Source organism: Schistocerca cancellata, chromosome 5 (genome assembly GCF_023864275.1).
Source record: "Schistocerca cancellata isolate TAMUIC-IGC-003103 chromosome 5, iqSchCanc2.1, whole genome shotgun sequence".
Classification (NCBI taxonomy): Eukaryota; Metazoa; Arthropoda; class Insecta; order Orthoptera; family Acrididae; genus Schistocerca; species Schistocerca cancellata.
This window is the reverse complement of record NC_064630.1, coordinates 203,245,469-203,272,375: the sequence shown is the minus strand read 5'-3', so window position 1 is coordinate 203,272,375 and position 26,907 is coordinate 203,245,469. Positions and strand designations below refer to the sequence as shown.

At 40.2% G+C, this 26,907-nt stretch overlaps 1 protein-coding gene across 1 annotated transcript; it reads left to right on the top strand.

Annotated features, from left to right (window-relative positions):
• The first annotated feature begins 3,942 nt into the window (after positions 1-3,942).
• LOC126188448 (piggyBac transposable element-derived protein 2-like) lies at positions 3,943-4,305 on the top strand. The gene has a single exon (XM_049930053.1). The coding sequence runs from the start codon at positions 3,943-3,945 to the stop codon at positions 4,303-4,305; it is 363 nt and encodes a 120-aa protein (XP_049786010.1).
• The last annotated feature ends 22,602 nt before the right edge of the window (positions 4,306-26,907 follow it).

Here is a 26,907-nt window from a genome sequence, read left to right as displayed (position 1 = left end):
TCTGACTTACGTGGTACCAAGACTTATGACATGCGCTGAAAACTTCTGAGAAATTTACTTTCAGTACGATGGTGCTCCACCACATTATGCCACTGCCATCCGCGATTATTTCAACAAAACTTCCCAAAGAAAAGTGATTGGTCTATGGACAGATATTGACATTCCTCCACGTTCGCAAGATATCACACCTATGGATTTTTTCCTATGGGGTGTCGTCAAGAACTTCGTTTTTTTCTCAGAAGCCTCAAACTCTTGCTGAACTAAATGAATACATACATAATGCGTTTCATAATTTGGATAGTGATACCACACTATGCCAAAGAGTATGTGACTGTTCCGAAAAGACGCCAGAGATGTATTGATGACGACGGAAAACAATTTGAACATAAAAAATAACTGTAAGTATTGTTTATATTTCTCAAGAAATATAAGTTCAGTCTTTTGCTTAAATCAGAGCTCAGTGTCCCCTGACCTTTGTGTCACCCTTTATAAGCAACCAGAATCAGTACTAAGTAAGCAATAATAATAACACATTGAGACAGTTCCTTCGTTTAATAAATAGAAAATATTTTGATTTGAAATATTCAATATTCAGTTGTTGGTAGAAGTGATAGTTCTTGTCATATATATTTTGACTCTTTGTTAGTCAAAGTAATCCATTAATTTTGTTCCATATTGGAATAAAACTTTCAGAAATCCACATTAAAGTTCATAATAAGTTTTGGTAAACGTGGTTAACGATATACCAATCCTAGTGCACTAAGTATTTTGTCAGCGTTTGTGTTTGTTTGTTCGTGCACGTGTGTGTGTGTGTGTGTGTGTGTGTGTGTGTGTGTGTGTGTGTGGTATTTATTGATCTTGCCTCCAATGGAGAGGTCTGTAAACAGTAAGTATGCATAATGATAACTGAAACAATTTTTATAAACAAGCCTCTAACATGAAGGGCTGTAAAAATGCTATCACACATTCTGCAAATTAACAAAATATGCTATAAACATGACTCACGAAATTTGCCTGTTATGATGAGGGCTTAAGTAGTAAGGGTATAAGGGAAAAATATAAGTGGTACTATGGTTTTCAAAGATAAAGATGACACCAAAGAAACTGCAAAAAGCTCTCTGAATAGAGTGTAGGTACCAAAGCAAGAATGTCACTGAATCAACAAGGAGTACAGTCTTTATATGTGAAACCGAGTGTAACATAGCTGTTAATGGTTCTTTATTGACCTGTAATTGTAATACTTTCATCAAGAACAAAGGAATGACATAAGAAAAGTTAATCAGGCTTATGTTACAATTTTTGCAAGTAATCTTTTCTGAGTGGATCCTAAGTCACAAATATGGAGGATATAATACTTGCCAGATATTAAAAGGGAACCAGTCTGAAAGTGTGTATGTGAAGAAATGTGTAACTGTAAATAGTTTTAAAGTGCTCATATAAATAAGTGGATCATAAAAAAAGAATTATCAAACAGAGCTGAGGAGGCACCAATCATTAACTGGTGTATTCACTAATTAGTAGTGATCCCTCTACCTAAATGGCATTATGCTTCTCTAGTAAATCTGTTATTTTATCAGTAAAATTACTGTCTTCAGTCTTAATGAGAACAATATTTGTTAGTTTCTTTAGTGTCATAGGACTTACAGGAATCACATAATGTTTTAAATCAATTAGATGTTTCAATCCAAACAACTTACCTGGTGACACAAAAACCAATTCATAGGCATTAATATGAGCTACTCTCACGATTTTAAAAGGACCGTGGTATACATGTAAGAACTTCTTAATTTCGTCATTCAGTTTGTTGGAATTTTTATTTGTTTTTACCAATACTAAATCATCAGATGTATAACTAACAGGTTTTAAATCGTGTCATGTCTCTTCATTCTTTCTACTACTTTCTTTTTCGTCATTTCTTAGGTTAACCTTATTTTTTCAAGTGCTATTTCACTTAGTAATTAGAAATTAATTTCTTCCCCAGTTATATTAGAAGATTTTCCCTAAACATTAATTCACATGGTGCAGTACCAGTGGATTCAATCCACAAATTATTAGTGATATTCTCAAATTGGTGTGCGTTATTAAGCCAAGCAGAGTGTTTCTCACTAAAATAGGTACAACATAGCCTGTTAATTTCCTTTATTACTCTCTTGCTCATATTGCTTTGAGGAAAGTATGTAGATATTTTTATAGTTTTAATTTTGTATTGCCTTATGTACTGCAAAAATCTTTCTGAAGTAAATTAAGGTCCATTATCTGAAAGCAATGCAGTTTGAATACCTATTCTTGGCAAACAGTCAATTTCAAATTTTTCTGTAAGACTATTGGTGTTGCCTCTTAAGATGTTTGGAAAAAGCTTCCAAAACTACCAACACGTGTTTGTACCCCCCCTGCAGAAGTAGGTAAAGGTCCTAGTAAATCGACTGCTAATAATTCTCTTTGTTCATTAGCTAATACTGAATCCATCAAACCCTTTAACCCATTATATCACATGATATGATTTATCATACACCTCCTCTTCTCGGATGTATTTGTTTTCAGAAGCTCTTTGTCAAGAGCTGAAATATTTCTTTTATGTTTTATTGTTAGTTTGAAACTAACAGTAGCAGTGGAGATCAGGATTGTTTATTTCCTGATGGAAAGCATTTGTTCTTGTGCTAATGACGCTGCTGCTTCTCGTCCTGGACAGGAGGTAAGTAATAATAAAATTATGATGTGCATGTTCATAATTTCGCTCATATTATAACAGATTAGTAATTTGAATTCTTAAATGCAATATATAAGCACAAATTGTAAAAAAGTACTTTATTTGCTTTCTTGTGGTACATATCTTGAAGTATGAAATATCATACAGAGGGCAGTAAGTGGTCATTTTCTCACAGTTGGTCCGATTTATTTGGGGTATAATTTGAAAAATGTGGGGGACTCAGAAGAGGTTTTAAATATCCTGTTCTCCACAGGACAGGACTAGCTTTAATTTGAACTTTTTCCGCCAAATGACGGTGAGGACAACGATAAAGATGATGCCAGTAGTGATGCTGAAGGGCATCCCACCAATGTTCCTCATTTATGGAAAAAGGTTGTAGGACACAGTAAATACACACGGAATTTTTTAAAATATTGCAAGACACTAGATAGAAGGATGTCTAGACTCTTCACAAAAATTTGAGGTATCTCGTGATCCTACACCTGATAAAATATAACATCTCTGCTCATCAAACTCGATTCCAATAGATCTTTTTCGTAAAGTTTTTGATGTTGATTTGTTTGAGGTTCTGAAGATAGAGACAGTAAAATATGCTGCTGGAAAGGGACACAACATATAAATAAGTCATGATGACATCTATAAATACATCGCTATTTTGCCATTACCTGGATATTGTAAGGTCATGCATAGACATATTTACTGAGATACCAGACCAGACACAAACAGTGCCCTGTTTCGAATTCGGTCTGTAAAAATACTTTTGACAAAATTCATAGATTCTTCCATGTCAATGATAATGACAGAATTAAAAAAGAAAATAACGTTTATATGGTTCGGCCACTAATTTCACTTCTAAATAAGAAATTTCAAAACATCATAAACCCTCTAAGGTCAAATTTCCCCTTAGATGAAGCCATGGAGCCTTATTATGGCTACCACTTAATGAAACAGTTTGTAAGAGGCAAGCCAAATCACTATGGTTTCAAATGGTGGTTTTTAGCTATTCTAGTGGATACTTCACTAAATTTGAGCCATATGTTGCAGCAAGTAAAAAAGATCCCCATAAGCCACTGGGATATTCTGTAGTTGAAAAGCTCTGTGTGGGCTACATCCCTCAGAATAGCACAATGTACAGTGATAATTCCTTTAGCTCTTTGCCCCAACTTGAGTCTCTTACTTCAAATGGAATCAAATGAATAGGAACCCTTAGAAATGACCGCTTGGGATAGGCACCCATGCCAGATATAAAGAAGGCACGAGGTATTACTCATGTGTTACGTGATACAGAGAATTTTATCACACTTATAAGATGGAGTGACAATAGTCAAGTGACTCTTGGAACAAATGTACTGTTTCAAGGTACATTAGGTGAAAGTACATACTTGAAGTGGAATATAGAATCAAGAAAGAAGGTTTCCATACCACAGCCTTCCCTTCTACAGGAATATGATCGCCACATTGGAGGAGCAGATCTTTTTGACAACTTACAAAGTCTGTACCGCATTGAAATACAATCAAAGAAATGGTACTGGACAGTAATCAGGTTCTGCCTAAATGGTGCTGTTGTGAATGTGTATCCTATACTGGCAGCTAAATAACAATGTAAGCTTACAGGAATTTACCAGACGTATTGTTCTTTCACTTATGACTTCACCAACACTGAAAATCCAAGAGGTGTGAGGCCAGATTTCTGTCACAGGTACAAGGAGACATAAGATTTGATAATGCTGGACACATGTTTGATGAGCAGAGCACACAAAGAAGATGTGGACAGTGTGGTAAATGCACAAAATTTTACTACGTGAAATGGAAAGTGGGACTCCATCCTCAGGAGATTGTTTTTGTCATTTCTCCTTTATTATTGCAATGTCTTAATTTATTCATGTAAAGCAGTACAGTTATTTTGTTGGTTCTACTATATGAATTTGCCATATATACTTAATGTATAAATAAATTACGTAACAAAAAGTATAAATAAAGTGAACATTACAATAAATGGAATTTATTTATTATTGAACTTTTTCTTCATTTATGAATGATAATCACGAAAATTTCAAAATATTACTTGTGATCAAATTGTTTACGGAATTCTACCCCTTACTGCCCATCACATGATATATTATATGTCAATAATTTTACCCCTTACTGCCCACCATATGGTGTACCATATATTTAAAAAAATTATATACACTCCTGGAAATGGAAAAAAGAACACATTGACACCGGTGTGTCAGACCCACCATACTTGCTCCGGACACTGCGAGAGGGCTGTACAAGCAATGATCACACGCACGGCACAGCGGACACACCAGGAACCGCGATGTTGGCCGTCGAATCGCGCTAGCTGCGCAGCATTTGTGCACCGCCGCCGTCAGTGTCAGCCAGTTTGCCGTGGCATACGGAGCTCCATCGCAGTCTTTAACACTGGTAGCATGCCGCGACAGAGTGGACGTGAACCGTATGTGCAGTTGACGGACTTTGAGCGAGGGCGTATAGTGGGCATGCGGGAGGCCGGGTGGACGTACCGCCGAATTGCTCAACACGTGGGGCGTGAGGTCTCCACAGTACATCGATGTTGTCGCCAGTGGTCGGCGGAAGGTGCACGTGCCCGTCGACCTGGGACCGGACCGCAGCGACGCACGGATGCACGCCAAGACCGTAGGATCCTACGCAGTGCCGTAGGGGACCGCACCGCCACTTCCCAGCAAATTAGGGACACTGTTGCTCCTGGGGTATCGGCGAGGACCATTCGCAACCGTCTCCATGAAGCTGGGCTACGGTCCCGCACACCGTTAGGCCGTCTTCCGCTCACGCCCCAACATCGTGCAGCCCGCCTCCAGTGGTGTCGCGACAGGCGTGAATGGAGGGACGAATGGAGACGTGTCGTCTTCAGCGATGAGAGTCGCTTCTGCCTTGGTGCCAATGATGGTCGTATGCGTGTTTGGCGCCGTGCAGGTGAGCGCCACAATCAGGACTGCATACGACCGAGGCACACAGGGCCAACACCCGGCATCATGGTGTGGGGAGCGATCTCCTACACTGGCCGTACACCACTGGTGATCGTCGAGGGGACACTGAATAGTGCACGGTACATCCAAACCGTCATCGAACCCATCGTTCTACCATTCCTAGACCGGCAAGGGAACTTGCTGTTCCAACAGGACAATGCACGTCCGCATGTATCCCGTGCCACCCAACGTGCTCTAGAAGGTGTAAGTCAACTACCCTGGCCAGCAAGATCTCCGGATCTGTCCCCCATTGAGCATGTTTGGGACTGGATGAAGCGTCGTCTCACGCGGTCTGCACGTCCAGCACGAACGCTGGTCCAACTGAGGCACCAGGTGGAAATGGCATGGCAAGCCGTTCCACAGGACTACATCCAGCATCTCTACGATCGTCTCCCTGGGAGAATAGCAGCCTGCATTGCTGCAAAAGGTGGATATACACTGTACTAGTGCCGACATTGTGCATGCTCTGTTGCTGTGTTTATGTGCCTGTGGTTCTGTCAGTGTGATCATGTGATGTATCTGACCCCAGGAATGTGTCAATAAAGTTTCCCCTTCCTGGGACAATGAATTCACGGTGTTCTTATTTCAATTTCCAGGAGTGTATTTAAGGCCAACATTATACATTAACATTCATAATGCGATTATTAACCTATGTGGTAGTGGATCTGAAATTTTATCAAAATCTAAAAAAATTAGTTCTGGGATATAATGGGTTAATGGACTATTACTATTTTTTTTCTTTTTGACAGGTGTCTCAAGTGGCTAACTTTCTTTGTACTCTCCTCCATATATTATCAAAAGCTATTATTTCTTGTGTTGTAGCTACCAATTTTCTTGTTCCATAATGGCCATAACTTTTGCACAAGTAATCAACCAGAACATACACATGCTGCTCTGTGGAATATAATTTCCATTCCCCATTATATACAGACTTCCTTCTAGAAACCAATGCTTTGTGAAGCAGATAATATTGTTTTATCTTTGGAAACTTGTCAGAATTGTAATATTGTTTAATGAGTTTTATCATGTGGTCTTCATTTAGCTCTCTCCTTATGTACTTGCAAATTTTTCTAATAGATTTTTCTTCCTTCAGCCATTGCATACAGATATTTTGATCAAATCCCTTTCTGTTCCTTGAATGTTACCATTCTTCCTTCTGGTAAATGGGGGAATGAATGTATATTACGTGTATGTCAAATTATTGCAATACATGGCAAACCTTGTTCTGCTTCAACCTATCCTGCTGCAAGAAAGTCAAATCTTTGTGATATGTATAAATACTAGTTTCGTATCCTAATAAGTATCCCAAAATTTATGAAAACCAAATATAATAGCTAACACTTCAACTCTGAAACCTCATACATTTTTCAGGAGAATGCAATGTTCAGTGGCAAAGTCTATGGTCCTATGTTGAATTCTGTTTTCATTTCTACCCACAGCCAACAGTAACTAGCTTCAGTACTCATACAGAATGGCAAGAAAAGTGTGGATGATATAATATTCTGCTGCTAAGCAGTTCATCTGTTAATTATTGAAAAGCTTCCATACAGTCATCTGTCCAGTTCTAAACCACATTGTGCTTTAATAAGTTCCTTAAACATGAGCGTTAAGTAACAGATAACTTAAAATCTTTCAGTAGAAACCAAACAAGCCCAACATGCCTTTCAATTACTTTTTGTTCCTAGAATATCGAAAATTTTCTGTAGTCATTAATTTCTTAGGACCTGGATAGCCTCCATTTTCATTTATTATATCCCTAAAAATTCAGTCTCCTTTTTAACCAACTCTGATCTGTGATATTTAATTTTGTATCTCCTTTTTGAATAGCCTGTAAAACTTCATCCATTAAGCTACACTGCTCATACCAGCTTGAATGTGCAATAAGTACATCATCTGCAGAAACATTTATTCTATTTTGTAATTCATCACCCAACATCTGATTCATAGCCCCAATGGATACACAGACTGATACTCTTAATTCGAAAGGCACCACAAAACAATGATAACAGTTACCTTCATGCAGGGAAGCAGTATCACATGTGATATCAGCAGAAGCTAAAAACTGAGTAGCATGGAATTTTTGCTGAATTTCATCTATATTAGCAGACCTATCGTTTCCTCTTAACATAATTTCACTTAGTCTACTGGCATCCAATACCAATCTCACACCTCCATTCCATTTGCTGATTACTACAAAGGTTTAGTATACCTGCTATCAGATCTTGCTATAATTCCTGTGAAATCTTTTTTTTATTTCCCTTATAAACATCTCTTTTCTTAGAAATGGGATTACAGAAGGTTCCTCGAATATGGGTTCATGATATTTAAATATTAATTTACACAAAATTTCTTTCATAGAATACTTTATTACTTTGTATTAATATTGTAGGTAAATCATGCTTTTGTTCTACATTCTAACTATCAATATGTTCAAAATTTTTCCCTGAGAAGTTCAATAGACGTTTCCTCCCCTCTTTGATTATTTCCATTATCTGCAGCAAGGACTCTTAGGGGAAAATCTCCTTGCACATGAGTCACACCATATTGTTTATCAAGAAAAATTTACTTCATTTGTATTACAATTACAATCAAAAGAAAACATTTCAACTGCAAAATCAATTCTGATATTCAGTCTGCAGAAAACACAGTTCAGAAAGTAGATCGATATTAAGACTGAGAATAACTAAAAATTTATATTTTATCCTTTCGTCAGCCAATTCTGCACTTAACATTACTTTTTTGTTTTTTGAGATTTTTTCCAGCAGCACTAACAATACGAGTTGCAGAAACTCCCATGGCAACTACCCACTGTTTGTTTCCTACAGAATCAAAAAATACTTGAAATACCCATTTAATTCACTCCAACTGTCCTAAAGGCGTTTAACTACTGCTCTTTGTACTTAAGCCTTAACCATAGAATTAAATATTTCATAATTATTCTCTGAAGTGTCAGATTCATACAACATATCCTCATTTATTTTTCTTCTAGAAACCAAAATTGTTTTCAGCTAAGGTGACACACAGCAGTATCCTTCACACTTCATACCTTTTCTATATTCCTCTCTTCATTAATAACCTCCATTTCCAGAGTTACTTTCTCTTTACTGATTGAATTACGTTTTTCGTCATAAAAATTTCAAATGCTTGTTTCTCATCATCACTATTTGACAGTTTATCATTCACCTCATCTTTCAAACTAGTACTGGTATCATTATCATTATTCAAGATTTGGTTAACTATTTCATCCATTTTCTGCTTATTATTAGACCACAAAGGCAAACACTTGAAAGTTGATATGCCTTATATGGATTTACATTCTGGTATCTCCTCTTGACTGCCACTGTTTTCCATTTGGAATAGCGGAACAGTATATCCATTTTCAATTTCACCCATCTAATCAGACTACTTTTCAAATGAATTTTCTGTACTACTACTACTACTACTACTACTACTGCTGCTGGAAATTACTCTATTTAAGAGTTGTTAGTTTCGTCTTTAATGCTGTTAACGCCTTCTGTGTTATTTATCCCTACTGATTCATTTTTATAATGATTTAGCACGTAATCTGGTTCCTCCCATTTCCTATCTGGTATACTAGCTACTTTCTTACCATACCTATAATTTTGATGGTAAAATTGTCCTTCTCTTTATAAAAATGTGTAATTCGTCTACTTTTCACTACATAACCGGTGCTATATTTGAAATCGTAAGGTTCTTTGCAACGTTTTCCCGAAGTCTGAGCATCAACAGGTGCAAACCTTAGTTTCCCTGGTTCTGATTTGTATGACCATTTCTCCTTCCAGTCTAGCTACTTGAGCTTCTATCTTCTTCCAGACCTCTTCTGTTACTGGTACTATAACTTCTCCAGTTACTTCTTGATTATTTTGGTTATCTGATCTACCAATTGTATTCATCTGGTAATTATTTCTACTCCCATTTGCCCTTCTTGAAATGGTTTCATGTTGCCCAAAATTAAGTTTAAGTCTGTCTGCTCTTCCAAGATAAATTAAGAAATCATTTAAATTTCCCTGGGTTGGCAGATAACAGAAATTCTTTCACTCTTTAAGGAAATCTGTTTTTTATCTCCAAGGCAATTGTTTCACTACCCAAATACTGATAAACATATTTGAGTTTTGATCATCCAATATTGACAAAATCCTTTTATTGTGCCTCGCTTATGGTCATATTTATCTCGAGTCCAAAACTCACTGAAGATTTCCTGTTGTTCTATTTTGGACCAGTATTCTGCTAGGAAGACCTTCCTGAAATCTTCCCAAGAAGTACATTTACTTATTACTTATGTTGCTCAACAATAAGCATCCCCTTTATAAAGTTCCTTCAAAAGACATTTTCTCTCTTTCTCTCCACCCCTTAGGTAAATGATCAAATTCTCTCATAAAGTCTTTTCGATGTATATTGCCACAACGTTCAAAACTGTTCATTTTTTTCAAAAATAATGTAAGATGAAACACCTGATGCAGAGTGATCTCTTCTACCAAAACTTTGATTCACCTTATTTTTAAGTTCAGTAAATTTTGAATTCATGATTTCATTAACTCCCAACACACTCTCCTTAATTACAGAAATACATTTATTTTCTACTTCACTTTTAATATTTGGAATTGAACTATTCATTGCTTCCTTTGCCTGCTCTAGCGATGTCTTCAAATCACCTTTATTTTTGTCATGATAAGTTTTGTTATCCTCATGAACCTTTTGACAGTTAACATTTACTGCCTCTAACCCATCCTTGCATACTTATGCAACATTATCCTTACTAGCTTTACAAGGATTGGCTGCTTCCCCCAACTTGGAATTTCTTTCTGTATGAAGCTCTCTCAGCTAGCTCTCAAAATTACATTCTACTTCAGCAATTCTTTGATCATTTTTTTAAAATTTTCATTTACAGTCTCAGTTCGTTCTTTCTATAGCCAATACTCCCTTTCATTTCACCTGTGTTTGAATTCGTTTCTCCCTTTAGTTCATTCATATTTGTATTTAAATTACTGAGCATAGCTATTCATTTTGCCATGCTATTTTGCATACCACCATTTTGTTCTGTTTTAACTTTACCAGATATCAAGAGGTCACGGACAGGTTCTTACTTGACATTACAGGATTATATTAGTTGAGAGTTACTTTCAGTATTGCTTACCTTTTTACCATTAGTGGATTGAGCCCTTGTTGTTACTTTATTATCTGCCTCAGCATTGCGAGTGCAGGCTTTCTCGGCGAATTTCGTATATGAAGTCTTCACGGGTTGTCAGCCGAGTAGCATCGTCGTCTCGTAGTAACGTTTCGATGGAATGCGTCTCCATCACCTTCTCCTGAAGATGATGGAGTCGCATTCCATCGAAACGTTGCTACGAGACTACGATGCTACTCGGCTGACAACCCGTGAAGACTTCATATATGCCTCAGTATTGTTTAAAATTCCTGTCTTAATGGGGAAAATAGGTACAACCATTACACTGTCTTCCCAATTTCTTTTACCAACAACAATTTTCTTACCACCAACAGCATTTGCCTTATCAGCCATTTTTATAGAACTAAATTGGAACAGTGAGTCCGCCGCTCGTGGTCTCGCGGTAGCGTTGTCGCTTCCCGAGCACGGGGTCCCGGGTTCGATTCCCGGCGGGGTCAGGGATTTTCACCTGCCTCGAGATGACTGGGTGTTTGTGTTGTCCTCATCATTTCATCATCATCCAGGAAAGTGGCGAAATTGGACTGAGCACAGATTGGATAATTGTACGGGCGCTGATAACCACGCAGTTGAGCGCCCCACGAACCAAACATCATCATCAGGAACAGTGACTTAAGTTACTGAAACAGTTTTCAAATACATGTGCCTAATGATTTTAGCGATGCCATCTCCGGATCCGTCCGCCTGCTCCAGCCCGCCAAACACAGCATTGGTCCAGTTTTCAAGTTTGTTGCGCTCTCAGCCGCTCCAGCACGCAGCGGTTTATCTGCTGTAGACTGGTGCGGCTATTCGTAAGTCCCATGGTCCTCTTCTGTCGTTCCTTATCGCAGAATCCAGCTCCAGTTACCTTTCAAAAAATCGCTTTGGTTCGAAAAATTTTTGGCATTCAATGTACACTGTACTCCGTCACGGTCTTGTTTTCTATATTAGTGTAAACTCCACTAATGATCACTATAACTTTTTATAAGTTCCCGTCTAAAGTGCCTTAGTGAAGTGGTCCGAACAAGACAAGTTATTAATGTAAACTTCCACTAAAAGTCACTTCGTTACGTCATGTTCTCAGCACATGTTTGTTCATATACATTACATTAGTTTTTGTATCGCTCCTCAATCCTCTGAAGAAGCATCTGCAAACACAGCTAGTTCTACTTTCCACTAAAAGTCACTTCTACACACTGTTCCTAATACTGGTGATACCGCAAAAACTATACCATATTGTTCCTTAAATGGGTCACCAGACTTAAGAGTATAGGGGGACTCCCCTATAGATTAATGTTGACTATCGGTAGCTGCACTGCTGATCCTTTAGCTGAAAATGTTCTTCATAAATAAAGACAGAAGTCCAGTAGTTCTTTTCAAATGTTCACACATAATCACTTCGCATATTTATTTGTGTAGCTGGATGCCTATAGCTCAAGACCAGTACTCACTACCGATCAAAAATGTTTATCCAGATCTCCCTGTACTCACATTTGATGGATAAGTTTAAATTATACACTCCTGGAAATTGAAATAAGAACACCGTGAATTCATTGTCCCAGGAAGGGGAACCTTTATTGACACATTCCTGGGGTCAGATACATCACATGATCACACTGACAGAACCACAGGCACATAGACACAGGCAACAGAGCATGCACAATGTCGGCACTAGTACAGTGTAAATCCACCTTTCGCAGCATTGCAGGCTGCTATTCTCCCATGGAGACGATCGCAGAGATGCTGGATGTAGTCCTGTGGAACGGCTTGCCATGCCATTTCCACCTGGCGCCTCGGTTGGACCAGCGTTCGTGCTGGACGTGCAGACCGCGTGAGACGACGCTTCATCCAGTCCCAAACATGCTCAATGAGGGACAGATCCGGAGATCTTGCTGGCCAGGGTAGTTGACTTACACCTTCTAGAGCAAGTTGGGTGGCACGGGATACATGCGGACGTGCATTGTCCTGTTGGAACAGCAAGTTCCCTTGCCGGTCTAGGAATGGTAGAACGATGGGTTCGATGACGGTTTGGATGTACCGTGCACTATTCAGTGTCCCCTCGACGATCACCAGTGGTGTACGGCCAGTGTAGGAGATCGCTCCCCACACCATGATGCCGGGTGTTGGCCCTGTGTGCCTCGGTCGTATGCAGTCCTGATTGTGGCGCTCACCTGCACGGCGCCAAACACGCATACGACTATCATTGGCACCAAGGCAGAAGCGACTCTCATCGCTGAAGACGACACGTCTCCATTCGTCCCTCCATTCACGCCTGTCGCGACACCACTGGAGGCGGGCTGCACGATGTTGGGGCGTGAGCGGAAGACGGCCTAACGGTGTGCGGGACCGTAGCCCAGCTTCATGGAGACGGTTGCGAATGGTCCTCGCCGATACCCCAGGAGCAACAGTGTCCCTAATTTGCTGGGAAGTGGCGGTGCGGTCCCCTACGGCACTGCGTAGGATCCTACGGTCTTGGCGTGCATCCGTGCGTCGCTGCGGTCCGGTCCCAGGTCGACGGGCACGTGCACCTTCCGCCGACCACTGGCGACAACATCGATGTACTGTGGAGACCTCACGCCCCACGTGTTGAGCAATTCGGCGGTACGTCCACTCGGCCTCCCGCATGCTCACTATACGCCCTCGCTCAAAGTCAGTCAACTGCACATACGGTTCACGTCCACGCTGTCGCGGCATGCTACCAGTGTTAAAGACTGCGATGGAGCTCCGTATGCCACGGCAAACTGGCTGACACTGACGGCGGCGGTGCACAAATGCTGCGCAGCTAGCGCCATTCGACGGCCAACACCGCGGTTCCTGGTGTGTCCGCTGTGCCGTGCGTGTGATCATTGCTTGTACAGCCCTCTCGCAGTGTCCGGAGCAAGTATGGTGGGTCTGACACACCGGTGTCAATGTGTTCTTTTTTCCATTTCCAGGAGTGTATTTCGCTAAAAGGATGACAATCATGAATTAATTGGTACTCATAGTAATTTTTCCTTTATCGGAACAATAAATTTTTGGAAGGCACACAGAAAGATGACAATCGTTCGTTAAAGTATAATGAAATGTTTACAAATGTTACTTATTAAGTCTATCACTGATTCTAACAGTCAGTGCTCATATCTTCCATAAATCTCGAGGTTAGTTCAAACATCAACATTAGAACACACAGTGTAGAGAATACTGAAATCAGAGAGCAAGTTATGTACTGACCAAACCTAACTCCAAGAAAAGTTAGAGTCGCAATGACGGAATTGCGAGCGTTTGTTCTTATACAGATGCGCACTACAATGCTGTGAAATTTCCCTAGGTCAGATTATTCCATTTTAAATAAAAATGTAATAATTACAGTCAGACTTTGTTTACCAAATTACCCTTATCATAGGTAACTATTTAAATATGCAGAATCAAGTGAAGCTTACACTATGGGAATTTCTGACTTTCAGTATGGCAGCCATATTGATAATTAAAATTTGATTATTAAAAATTAAAAAGTTCTTAATTATGACAATTACATATTTGTTATTGGTGTTTTTTGGTTCAGAAAATTTAGCCCATCATCAATCTGTTAACATATTCCTGAAATTTGTAGTGTTTTGGTCACAGTATGAATTGAAAGTTTGGACTGATTGAAATCTTTAATTAATTATGTCTCTGGAATTAAGTAGATGTGAGCTACAATATGCAAGTCCTTGAAATGAGGAAAAATCGGTCTACAGTCCAGATACAGTCTAGTTTTCTAAATTGATTTATTACCTCAGGAGATTTTTATGGATGCCTTCTAGATACAAAACTCTGGTGGTGGTCATTTTGAACACAACCTGCAATGGTCTGCTAGCACAGGTACTGTACAAGAGTCGGTGTGAGAACTTTTCACAATACAATATTTCGCAAATGACCGTCTCTAGAATCCTGAAACAAACACCATTAACTTTCTAATTCTCGCTAATGCTATTTTTTTAATGTCAATAGGCAGTGCTCCATTTAAGAAACGGTATGTCTGCACAAAATTTACACTTTCTAAGTGTTATTTCAATTTGTTTATTGACTGACAATACGGCCACCAGAATACTGATCCGTTCTGTGAAACCTGCACATTAATAGCAACTTTTAGGCGATTCATGCCTTAGTTAAAACGTTATAAAGTTGTATGAATGGAAAGGAGAAATGAACCTTTTGACATCTGCAGACAACCTCATAATAATGGATGGAATCCCAGAGAATGGAAATAAAATATTGTAACTTCAGCAGGAAATAGCTGGGACGTCAGCTCTACAAATGTCGTTTGAAAAGACATAATACAAGATCGGTGAAATAATTGGCCAAGAATTTTTAAAACCAAGTATGGAAACTTCAGTAAGACAGAAGACGTCCAATACCTTGTGAAAACATAAACATAAAAAAGGGAAAAAGAAGTAATTAAAATCGAGACTGCAAAAATGAAAAGAGCATGAATGAAAGTGAGAAATCTGTACAGTAAAGAATGTTTCTCTGAAGACTTGATATTAAGGCGTTATCATACAGTCGAAAACCAGAAGTCCTCTATGGGTTCAAAACACTACTTTTACCCAAATGCAAAAGGAAATAAACAATTTGAGAAAGACAGAAAGAAGAATCCTGCGAAAAGTATTAGATCCAATCAAGAACTAAAATGGAAACTTAGTTTTCAGACCTAATAACGTAATATACTCATTCTGCCCTAAAATAACAAACGAGACCAGGAAAAATCATGTTAAAATCTGCTGACATCTAGAAGCATAATGGAAGACTGATTAACTAACAAATCTTTCCAAATCAGTAAAAGAGGCAAAGAAAATAACTGGGGAGATAAGCGCTTATAATAAATGAAGATTGAACAAGAAACCTTATTCAACGGAGACAAATTCAGACTAGAAATCAAGAAATTGAAGGACAAATGCGTCCAGACACGACCAATGTGCTGTTATGTTTCTCTTGGCTGTATGGGGAGCATGCCTGTCGAAAAGCACCGTTTTGGAATAGTGTGCCAAGGGGTGCTGCTGCTTCATAATAGCGTACGTACCCAAATGTCGTAATCCGAAGTTACGCCAATTCAGGTGGAGACAATCGAGCACCCACCCTGTAGTCCTGATTTCTCCTCAAGTGATTATTACGGACGACGATGTGCGGCAGGCAGTTACGGACTTCTTCACGGAGCAGGACACTGTGTACTACCAAACGGATATCTTCAGCCTGGGGCGTGGGTGTGCTGATTGAGTCAATGCCTGACTGGCACACCGATTCTGGAGTGTGCGGTCTTCGAACGGAAACTTTTTGATCGTCCCTTATATTTTAATTACGGTTACACGTCAACAGAGAGAAACGTACGATCGATAGGCAAATATCCCAACGATAAATTTAATAGGTTTAAACTAGCGATGTATCGAGAGCACTATCGGCTTTCGCCTATCCGTACTTTAGCCAATACCAACTACTGTACGTTTTTAGCCTTACTTCAGTTCATTTCTTGTTTTGTTAATCGGTTCGGTTCTTACTTGCAGTTTAACGTGCTGCCGTTTACTATTTTTGTATTGTGTGCTGTGCTAGTAGATTCTAATTACCTATAAGTTTATAACAGGAAAGATGAAAAACAGATTCTGACTCCTCCAATATCGTTACAAGTTAAAAATATGTACGCACTACTAAAATAGCCTAACTACCCTTGTGTAGCACCAATGTCGTTATTTGCAGAGTGGCAAAACTTAGGGGTTGAAATATTTCAGTATTTCACAAGGTAAAGGAACAGTAAACATTTTTGAAAATAACGTTAATTTAAATCAGTGCATTGAAATACACTTGGACTTCTCTGTGCCGACCTAAAATCTCGTTGATTAACAGAAATATCGTCCAAATGGCGAAAGTTGCATTTATTTTTTTAAAAATTGCTCAAAATTTTGCCATTATTAGCCGAAGTCTAGTCATCCGGACGGTACTCAGTTATGAAAACCGGTGGCGATACTGAAAGATGGAGAGGACTTTGTGGAGACCAGAAAGGGTGTGTGTCGACAAAACATTCTATAGTTCGAGCGTTTCTAAAAAATGTTTCAGCGGGCTGCTTGAATTTTTCCGAGGCGATAGCACCGTGCATCCCCCTCCCCCTGCCCCCACCCTTTTCATCGAAAATCTGTTTATGCTTTTGTAATCCTATAATAACTATATCGACAAATTCACTGCACAATTAAATCTTAAAATGCATGTACTCATTTGCTATCAAATGACGAAGCATGTAAAATCAAAGGAATAATATGCAGTATCAGACTTTCCTATTTTCGGTGATCATTTTTATGTTATTTGGAAACATTGGGCAACAACCAGTTTTCTAACATTCTCCACCCATCCGGGTAGCTCCGTGGCTTGAGGTGCTGAGCTAATGATCTCTGGATTCAGGGGGCAATGTGGTCCAAATCCACATGCCGGCAACCGTGAATAAAGTATTCTGTGGTTTCCCGTCTTCTGTTTAGGTAACTCCCGGGTTGGTCCCTTACTATAGGCCACAGCCAATTCCATCCTCATTGCTTTCTTTCCTGACAGATCCCATTACCCTTAAAGATGCAGCCTCTCTGCTGCACTGGAGGCAGGCCGAACATTTCTTCGGAGACTAATGACACTAAAAGTCATATTTACATTAGAATGCAAGTATTGATCGTCATTTTGCACTATGTACTATGTTTCAGGCTAAAGATGGGTCGTGCCTTCAAGTTTAACAGCAAGAACGATGTTCTACTGTGAAATATCTTATTCGTAATATCCCTGGAACAGTCAATTCATCCGTTACAACTCTTAACGTATTTGTATGTACGCATTATACAAACGATTACGTATGCTGTACATCGTAGATTTTTTCCAGCGGGATGTTTGAATTCGTATCATATTAGCATGGATGGATACAAAATCATTTATGAGGTCGTATGAACCGTAAGACGAGTTGAAATTAATCTATAGATAAATATTAAGATCCCAAAACTGTATCTCGTAATAGCTATGTATCCTGTTTTGTTTATAAATAAGTTTGGTTGCTATAGTTGATTGTTGAAATAGTAATTTAAAAAAAGTTTCTGATCACATTAGGAAGTTGAAGAATTTTAATGAAATACAAGGTACTTTAATAAAGTTTGTGGCTGAATCGAGGAATCTGAGATGCTTTATTTGCTGAAGAAATTCTTTGGTTTCAGTTAATTCGTAAATTTTAATACAAGAATGTAGAAGAAGGATAGCTATTCTAAAAAAATTATTTGAGCCCATTTAAATTTATCATTTATTCAATCCTACATTAAGATTTTCCTGCTTTGCAATAGCGAGCTCTATATTAAGAAACTGAGTTGTGCTTTGTAAGCAATGAGGCAATGCATTAAATTCTAATATTAGTTCGTTTGGCAACAAAGTGAGTTTATCTCATTGCCAAAAAAAGAAATATTTTTCTTAATTTTAGCTGTAGTTGTCAGTGTTTCTTCCGTGACTGTATTAGTTCCGTAAAATAATGAAAAACCACCTTCCGTCACATTCGTGATTTTATTTCAATGCGCGATGCGTTTCGAGCCCTGGGGACTCATCTTCAAGTGATTTAAAATTATAAATCAGATTTTGTTTTCTTTTTGAGAGAAACGTTAATTCTGGTCCTGGTATGAATACAATGGTATATTGCAGAGTGGTACATTGAGAATAAATGCTTACAAAATTAAGACAGATCCAAAAATAGCTGACTGTTTTCAGTAGTAGATACATGATGTTGAAGCACAGTATCAATAAACATATTTATGTGCATTTATACACTTGTGTGTGTATGTGTTTGTGTGCACAAAAACATATTAACTCATACTACGGTTCAAAACCGTGTATCAACTTTCATTAAAATATATATGTAAGCGTATAAATGCACATAACCATATTTACTAATAGATATGTATCCAGTAATGGAAATAGCAAGTTGTCTTTCAACCTGTCTTACGTTTGTAAATTTATATTTACCATCAGACCAGAATGAATCTAAATCTGAGAAAAGAAAAAAAAATTATTTAAGCTCTTAAAGCACCCGAAAATGAGTCCCCAGGGCTCGAAATGTATCGTAAACTGAAGTAAAATCACGACTGTGATTGAAGGTGGTTGTTCTTTGTTTCACGAAAGAAATATTTAAGTGCGTATCTAGGTATTTCTTTCTATACACCGAAGCGCCAAAGGAACTGCTATTCGAATCCAGAGATACCTAAACAGGCATAATACGGCGCTGCGGTCGGCAACGACTATATATGAGAACAAGTGTCTTGTGCATTTGTTAGCTCGCTTATTGCTGCTACAACGGCAGGTTATCAAGATTTAAGTGGGTCTGAATGTAATGTTACAGTCGACGTACGAGCGATGGGACCCAGTGTCTCCGAGGCAGCCTTGAGCTGGCGATTTTATCGTACGACCATTTCACGAGTATACCGTGAATATCAGGAATTAGGTAAAACATCAAATCTCCGACATCGCCGTGACAGCAAAAAGATCCTGCAAGAATAGAACCAACGACGACTGAAGAGAATCGTTAAACGTGACGAAAGTGCAACATTTCAGCAAATCGCGGCAGATTTCAGTGCTGGGCCACCAACAAGTGTCAGCGTGAGAACCATTCAACGAAGCATCATCGATATGAGCTTTTTGAGCCGAAGGCCCACTCGTGTACCCTTGGTGGCTACACGACACAAAGCTTTACGCCTCATCTGAGCCTGTCAACACCTATATTGTACTGTTGATGGCTGGAAATACGTTGACTGGTCTGACGAGTCTCGTTTCAAATTGTATCGATCTGATGGACGTGTATGGGTGTGGAAACACCCTCATGCGTGTCTGCAGGGGACTGTTCAAGCTGGCGAAGACAATGTAATGGCGTGGGGCGTGTGCAGTTGGAGTGATATGGGACCCCTGATATGTCTAGATACGACTCTGACAGGTGACACGTACGAAAATATCCTATCTAATCACCTGCATCCATTTTTGTCCATTGTGGATCACTACAGACTTGGGCAATTCCAGCAGACAATGCGACACCCCATAAGTGCAGAACTGCTACAGAGAGGCTCCAGGAGGCTGAGTTTAAGCACTTCCGATGACCACCAAATTCTTCAAACATGAACATGATTGAGCGTATCTAGGATGCCTTAAAACGTGCTGTTCAGAAGAGGTTTCTACCCCATCGTACCCTTATGGATTTATGGACAGCCCTGCAGGATTCAGGGTGTCAGTTCCCTACAGCGCTACTTCAGACATAAGTCGAGTTCACGTCACGCCATGTTGCGGCATTTGTGCGTGCTCGCGGGGGCCCTACACGATATTATGCAGGTGAAGCAGTTTCTATACCTCTTCAGGGTATGTTACATTTTTTCACGAAAACCTTTTCCTGTTCAATCTTGTTGTTGTTGTTGTGGTCTTCAGTCCTGAGACTGGTTTGATGCAGCTCTCCATGCTACTCTATCCTGTGCAAGCTTCTTCATCTCCCAGTATCTACTGCAACCTACATCCTTCTGAATCTGCTTAGTGTATTCATCTCTTGGTCTCCCTCTACGATTTTTGCCCTAAACACTGCCTTCCAATGCTAAATTTGTGATCCCTTGATGCCTCAAAACATGTCCTACCAACCGATCCCTTCTTCTAGTCAAGTTGTGCCACAAACTTTTCTCCTCCCCAATCCTATTCAATACCTCCTCATTAGTTACATGATCTACCCACCTTATCTTCAGCATTCTTCTGTAGCACCACATTTCGAAAGTTTCTATTCTCTTCTTGTCCAACCTAGTTATCGTCCATGTTTCACTTCCATTCATGGCTACACTCCATACAAATACTTTCAGAAACGACTTCCTGACACTTAAATCTATACTCGATGTTAACAAATTCATCTTCTTGTGAAACGCTTTCCTTGCCATTGCCAGTCTACATTTTATATCCTCTCTACTTCGACCATCATCGGTTATTTTACTCCCTAAATAGCAAAACTCCTTTACTACTTTAAGTGTCTCATTTCCTAATCTAATTCCCTCAGCATCACCCGACTTAATTTGACTACATTCCATTATCCTCGTTTTGCTTTTGCTGATGTTCATCTTATATCCTCCTTTCAAGACACTGTCCATTCCGTTCAACTGCTCTTCCAAGTCCTTTGCTGTCTCTGACAGAATTACAATGGCATCGGCGAACCTCAAAGTTTTTACTTCTTCTCCATGAATTTTAATACCTACTCCGAATTTTTCTTTTGTTTCCTTTACTGCTTGCTCAATATACAGATTGAATAACATCGGGGAGAGGCTACAACCCTGTCTTACTCCTTTCCCAACCACTGCTTCCCTTTCATGCCCCTCGACTCTTATAACTGCCATCTGGTTTCTGTACAAACTGTAAATAGTCTTTCGCTCCCTGTATTTTACCCCTGCCACCTTCAGAATTTGAAAGAGAGTATTCCAGTTAACATTGTCAAATGCTTTCTCTAAGTCTACAAATGCTAGAAACGTAGGTTTGCCTTTTCTTAATCTTTCTTCTAAGATAAGTCGTAAGGTCAGTATTGCCTCACGTGTTCCAACATTTCTACGGAATCCAAACTGATCTTCCCCGAGGTCGGCTTCTACCAGTTTTTCCATTCGTCTGTAAAGAATTCGCGTTAGTATTTTGCAGCTATGACTTATTAAACTGATTGTTCGGTAATTTTCACATCTGTCAACACCTGTTTTCTTTGGGATTGGAATTATTATATTCTTCTTGAAGTCTGAGGGTATTTCGCCTGTCTCATACATCGTGCTCACCAGATGGTAGAGTTTTGTCAGGACTGGCTCTCCCGAGGCCATCAGTAGTTCAAATAGAATGTTGTCTACTCCCGGGGCCTTGTTTCGACTTAGGTCTTTCAGTGCTCTGTCAAACTCTTCACACAGTATCTTATCTCCCATTTCATCTTCATCTACATCCTCTTCCATTTCCATAATATTGTCCTCAAGTACATCGCCCTTGTATAAACCCTCTATATACTCCTTCCACCTTTCTGCCTTCCCTTCTTTGCTTAGAACTGGGTTGCCATCTGAGCTCTTGATATTCATACAAGTGGTTCTCTTCTCTCCAAAGGTCTCTTTAATTTTCCTGTAGGCAGTATCTATCTTACCCCTATTGAGACAAGCCTCTACATCCTTACATTTGTCCTCTAGCCATCCCTGCTTAGCCATTTTGCACTTCCTGTCGATATCATTTTTGAGACGTTTGTATTCCTTTTTGCTTGCTTCATTTACTGCATTTTTATATTTTCTCCTTTCATCAATTAAATTCAATATTTCTTCTGTTACCCAAGGATTTCTATTAGCCCTCTCTTTTTACCTACTTGATCCTCTGCTGCCTTCACTACTTCATCCCTCAGAGTTACCCATTTTTCTTCTACTGTATTTCTTTCCCCCATTCTTGTCAATTGTTCCCTTATGCTCTCCCTGAAACTCTCTACAACCTCTGGTTCTTTCAGTTTATCCAGGTCCCATCTCCTTAAATTCCCACCTTTTTGCAGTTTCTTCAGTTTCAATCTGCAGTTCATAACCAATAGATTGTGGTCAGAATCCACATCTGCCCCTGGAAATGTCTTACAATTTAAAACCTGGTTCCTAAATCTCTGTCTTACCATTATATAATCTATCTGATACCTTTTAGTATCTCCAGGATTCTTCCAGGTATACAACCTTCTTTTATGATTCTTGAACCAAGTGTTGGCTATGATTAAGTTATGCTCTGTGCAAAATTCTACAAGACGGCTTCCTCTTTCATTCCTTCCCCCCAATCCATATTCATCTACTATGTTTCCTTCTCTCCCTTTTCCTACTGACGAATTCCAGTCGCCCATGACTATTAAATTTTCGTCTCCCTTCACTACCTGAATAATTTCTTTTATCTCGTCATACATTTCATCTATTTCTTCATCATCTGCAGAGGTAGTTGGCATATAAACTTGTACTACTGTAGTAGGCATGGGCTTTGTGTCTATCTTGGCCACAATAATGCGTTCACTATGCTGTTTGTAGTAGCTAACCCACACTCCTATTTTCCTATTCATTATTAAAGCTACTCCTGCATTACCCCTATTTGACTTTGTGTTTATAACCCTGTAGTCACCTGACCAGAAGTTTTGTTCCTCCTGCCACCGAACTTCACTAATTCCCACTATATCTAACTTTAACCTATCCATTTTCCCTTTTTAAATTTTCTAACCTACCTGCCCGATTAAGGGATCTGACATTTCACGCTCCGATCCGTAGAACGCCAGTTTTCTTTCTCCTGATAACGACGTCCTCCTGAGTAGTCCCCGCCCGGAGATCCGAATGGGGGACTATTTTACCTCCGGAATATTTTACCCAAGAGGACGCCATCATCATTTAATCATACAGTAGAGCTGCATGTCCTCGGGAAAAATTACGGCTGTAGTTTCCCCTTGCTTTCAGCCGTTCGCAGTACCAGCACAGCAAGGCCGTTTTGGTTAATGTTACAAGGCCAGATCAGTCAATCATCCAGACTGTTGCCCCTGCAACTACTGAAAAGGCTGCTGCCCCTCTTCAGGAACCACATGTTTGTCTGGCCTCTCAACAGATACCCCTCCGTTGTGGTTGCACCTACGGTACGGCCATCTGTATCGCTGAGGCACGCAAGCCTCCCCACCAACGGCAAGGTCCATGGTTCATGGGGGGGTGTTCAATCTTATAGACCAAATACTATTTGATGAACGTTTCCCAAAAGCAAATTATGTACAAAAAATCAATAAATAAATGGAAAACGTGAGTCACTTTAAGTTTGTCTTTAACCTCCTTTGAAAAAATCCTGGCTACGCCTTTTGCCGCCCCCCCCCCCCCCCACCATTAAGTCGCCTTCCCTGCCATCTGTTATAAAATACTGTCTTGAACTTTGTATCGTCGGTTTATTATCCTCTCCGCCCTTAGCACGCTCTTTCAACCAACCATAAAAACAAAATGAACATGCTTTCGAAAATTTCTTTCAAAATTTGCATAATTCAAGAGATGAAACATGAAAGGGTAGCCATGAAAACTACGTCAATTCCACGATGTATATACGCAGACTAAAGCAACGAATGAAAATTTGTTCCAAGGTCACAAGATAAGCGCGCTATCCACTACGCTATTCTCGCACAGTGGATTTACACAACTGCACAGACTATATTGGCATAGCACCTCAGCATCGAATGAAACTTGGAATCCTGCCTGAAACCCAGGCAGAGGTACTTTAATCAGCTGGAACTACACTCCTGGAAATGGAAAAAAGAACACATTGACACCGGTGTGTCAGACCCACCATACTTGCTCCGGACACTGCGAGAGAGCTGTACAAGCAATGATCACACGCACGGCACAGCGGACACACCAGGAACCGCGGTGTTGGCCGTCGAATGGCGCTAGCTGCGCAGCATTTGTGCACCGCCGCCGTCAGTGTCAGCCAGTTTGCCGTGGCATACGGAGCTCCATCGCAGTCTTTAACACTGGTAGCATGCCGCGACAGCGTGGACGTGAACCGTATGTGCAGTTGACGGACTTTGAGCGAGGGCGTATAGTGGGCATGCGGGAGGCCGGGTGGACGTACCGCCGAATTGCTCAACACGTGGGGCGTGAGGTCTCCACAGTACATCGATGTTGTCGCCAGTGGTCGGCGGAAGGTGCACGTGCCCGTCGACCTGGGACCGGACCGCAGCGACGCACGGATGCACGCCAAGACCGTAGGATCCTACGCAGTGCCGTAGGGGACCGCACCGCCACTTCCCAGCAAATTAGGGACACTGTTGCTCCTGGGGTATCGGCGAGGACCATTCGCAACCGTCTGCATGAAGCTGGGCTACGGTCCCGCACACCGTTAGGCCGTCTTCCGCTCACGCCCCAACATCGTGCAGCCCGCCTCCAGTGGTGTCGCGATAGGCGTGAATGGAGGGACGAATGGAGACGTGTCGTCTTCAGCGATGAGAGTCGCTTCTGCCTTGGTGCTAATGATGGTCGTATGCGTGTTTGGCGCCGTGCAGGTGAGCGCCACAATCAGGACTGCATACGACCGAGGCACACAAAGCCAACACCCGGCATCATGGTGTGGGGAGCGATCTCCTACACTGGCCGTACACCACTGGTGATCGTCGAGGGGACACTGAATAGTGCACGGTACATCCAAACCGTCATCGAACCCATCGTTCTACCATTCCTAGACCGGCAAGGGAACTTGCTGTTCCAACAGGGCAATGCACGTCCGCATGTATCCCGTGCCACCCAACGTGCTCTAGAAGGTGTAAGTCAACTACCCTGGCCAGCAAGATCTCCGGATCTGTCCCCCATTGAGCATGTTTGGGACTGGATGAAGCGTCGTCTCACGCGGTCTGCACGTCCAGCACGAACGCTGGTCCAACTGAGGCGCCAGGTGGAAATGGCATGGCAAGCCGTTCCACAGGACTACATCCAGCATCTCTACGATCGTCTCCATGGGAGAATAGCAGCCTGCATTGCTGCGAAAGGTGGATATACACTGTACTAGTGCCGACATTGTGCATGCACTGTTGCCTGTGTCTATGTGCCTGTGGTTCTGTCAGTGTGATCATGTGATGTATCTGACCCCAGGAATGTGTCAATAAAGTTTCCCCTTCCTGGGACAATGAATTCACGGTGTTCTTATTTCAATTTCCAGGAGTGTATATGGCTCCAGAGACGTTTTCAGGTCTCAAACATCTACGGTGTCTGTATGCGGACTGAAGAGACGAATGATGATTTTTATCAAGGCCAGGTTTCGAACTCAGGTTTCCCACACACTAAGCAGATGCGCTAACTATTACGCTATCCTGGCACACTGGCTTCACTGAACTGCACGGACATCACGCTTTCCTCTTCATTCCAAGTAACCATTCACATCTCGGCCCACTTGCTAATCCTCTTAAGCTCAAAAAGCGTTGCAGAAACTCTCTGACTGTATTGGAATAGCACCTCAGCATCGAATGAACGCGGAATCCTGCCTGAAACTCAGGCACAGGTGTTTGAGTCAAATGGAACTGCATGATTCCATAGACCTTTTAAACATCTATGCTGTGTATATGCATAATGAAGTGACAAATGAATATTCGTATAAGGGCCCGGCCTAATACACATCAGTGACCCATCCTCATTTTACTTCATCAAGGGAAAGTCAGAAATGGAAATTATCACACGCAGTTGCAGATAAAAGTGATTTGCTATGGTTGAAAATACAAATATGTGAATCATATAAAATTAAAAACTAACTTCAGTGAGAAGCTCCACAAATACAGTTGCAGCTTAGTAATGTACTGCAGTAGTCTCAATTTAACCACATGATATTTAATGGCCTGTGACTAAGCTAACTGAATTAATTTAAAAGTGACTTAAAAAATCAATAGTTGTCCTGTATAGGGAATGTATCAAAGCAATTGAAATGGAAGATTGGAAAGTTCACTTGTTCTATGATACAGTAGTCAATATTACAAAAACTGCATTAACTAATGCGGGATGAGGTATGTTAAATAAAGTCTAATAATCCATTGTTTGCCCTGATCTTAGGAAAAATGAAATTAAAGGAATTATAGCTGAAACAAACGTAGCCACTGAAGTAAAAAGAAAAGTAGCTAAAATAAAGAAATTCAGTGTGACTAATACAAATGTAAAAGTCAAAAATTATCTAATGGGTCAACATGGCACAATAAATCAACTAATAAAGGGGTTCATATACTGAATAATCTTAATGAAAGAAGAACAGAAATGAGGGAAGTTATCATTACTAAGGCTGACAGGCCTAATACAGCTGTCATCATACATGATAGCGACGCCACTAAGAAAACAAAGGCCTTCTTTAATTTCAAATGGCGTTATTAAGATTAAAAAATATCCCATTAAAGTTTTCATTGATACCTTGACATGTAAAATATCGCCTTTCTGTTTCCAGAAAGTGTGAAGAAGCCTGTTAAAATGATGAATACCGGTATCCCACAGTTAAGATTTCAAATTTAATTTCAT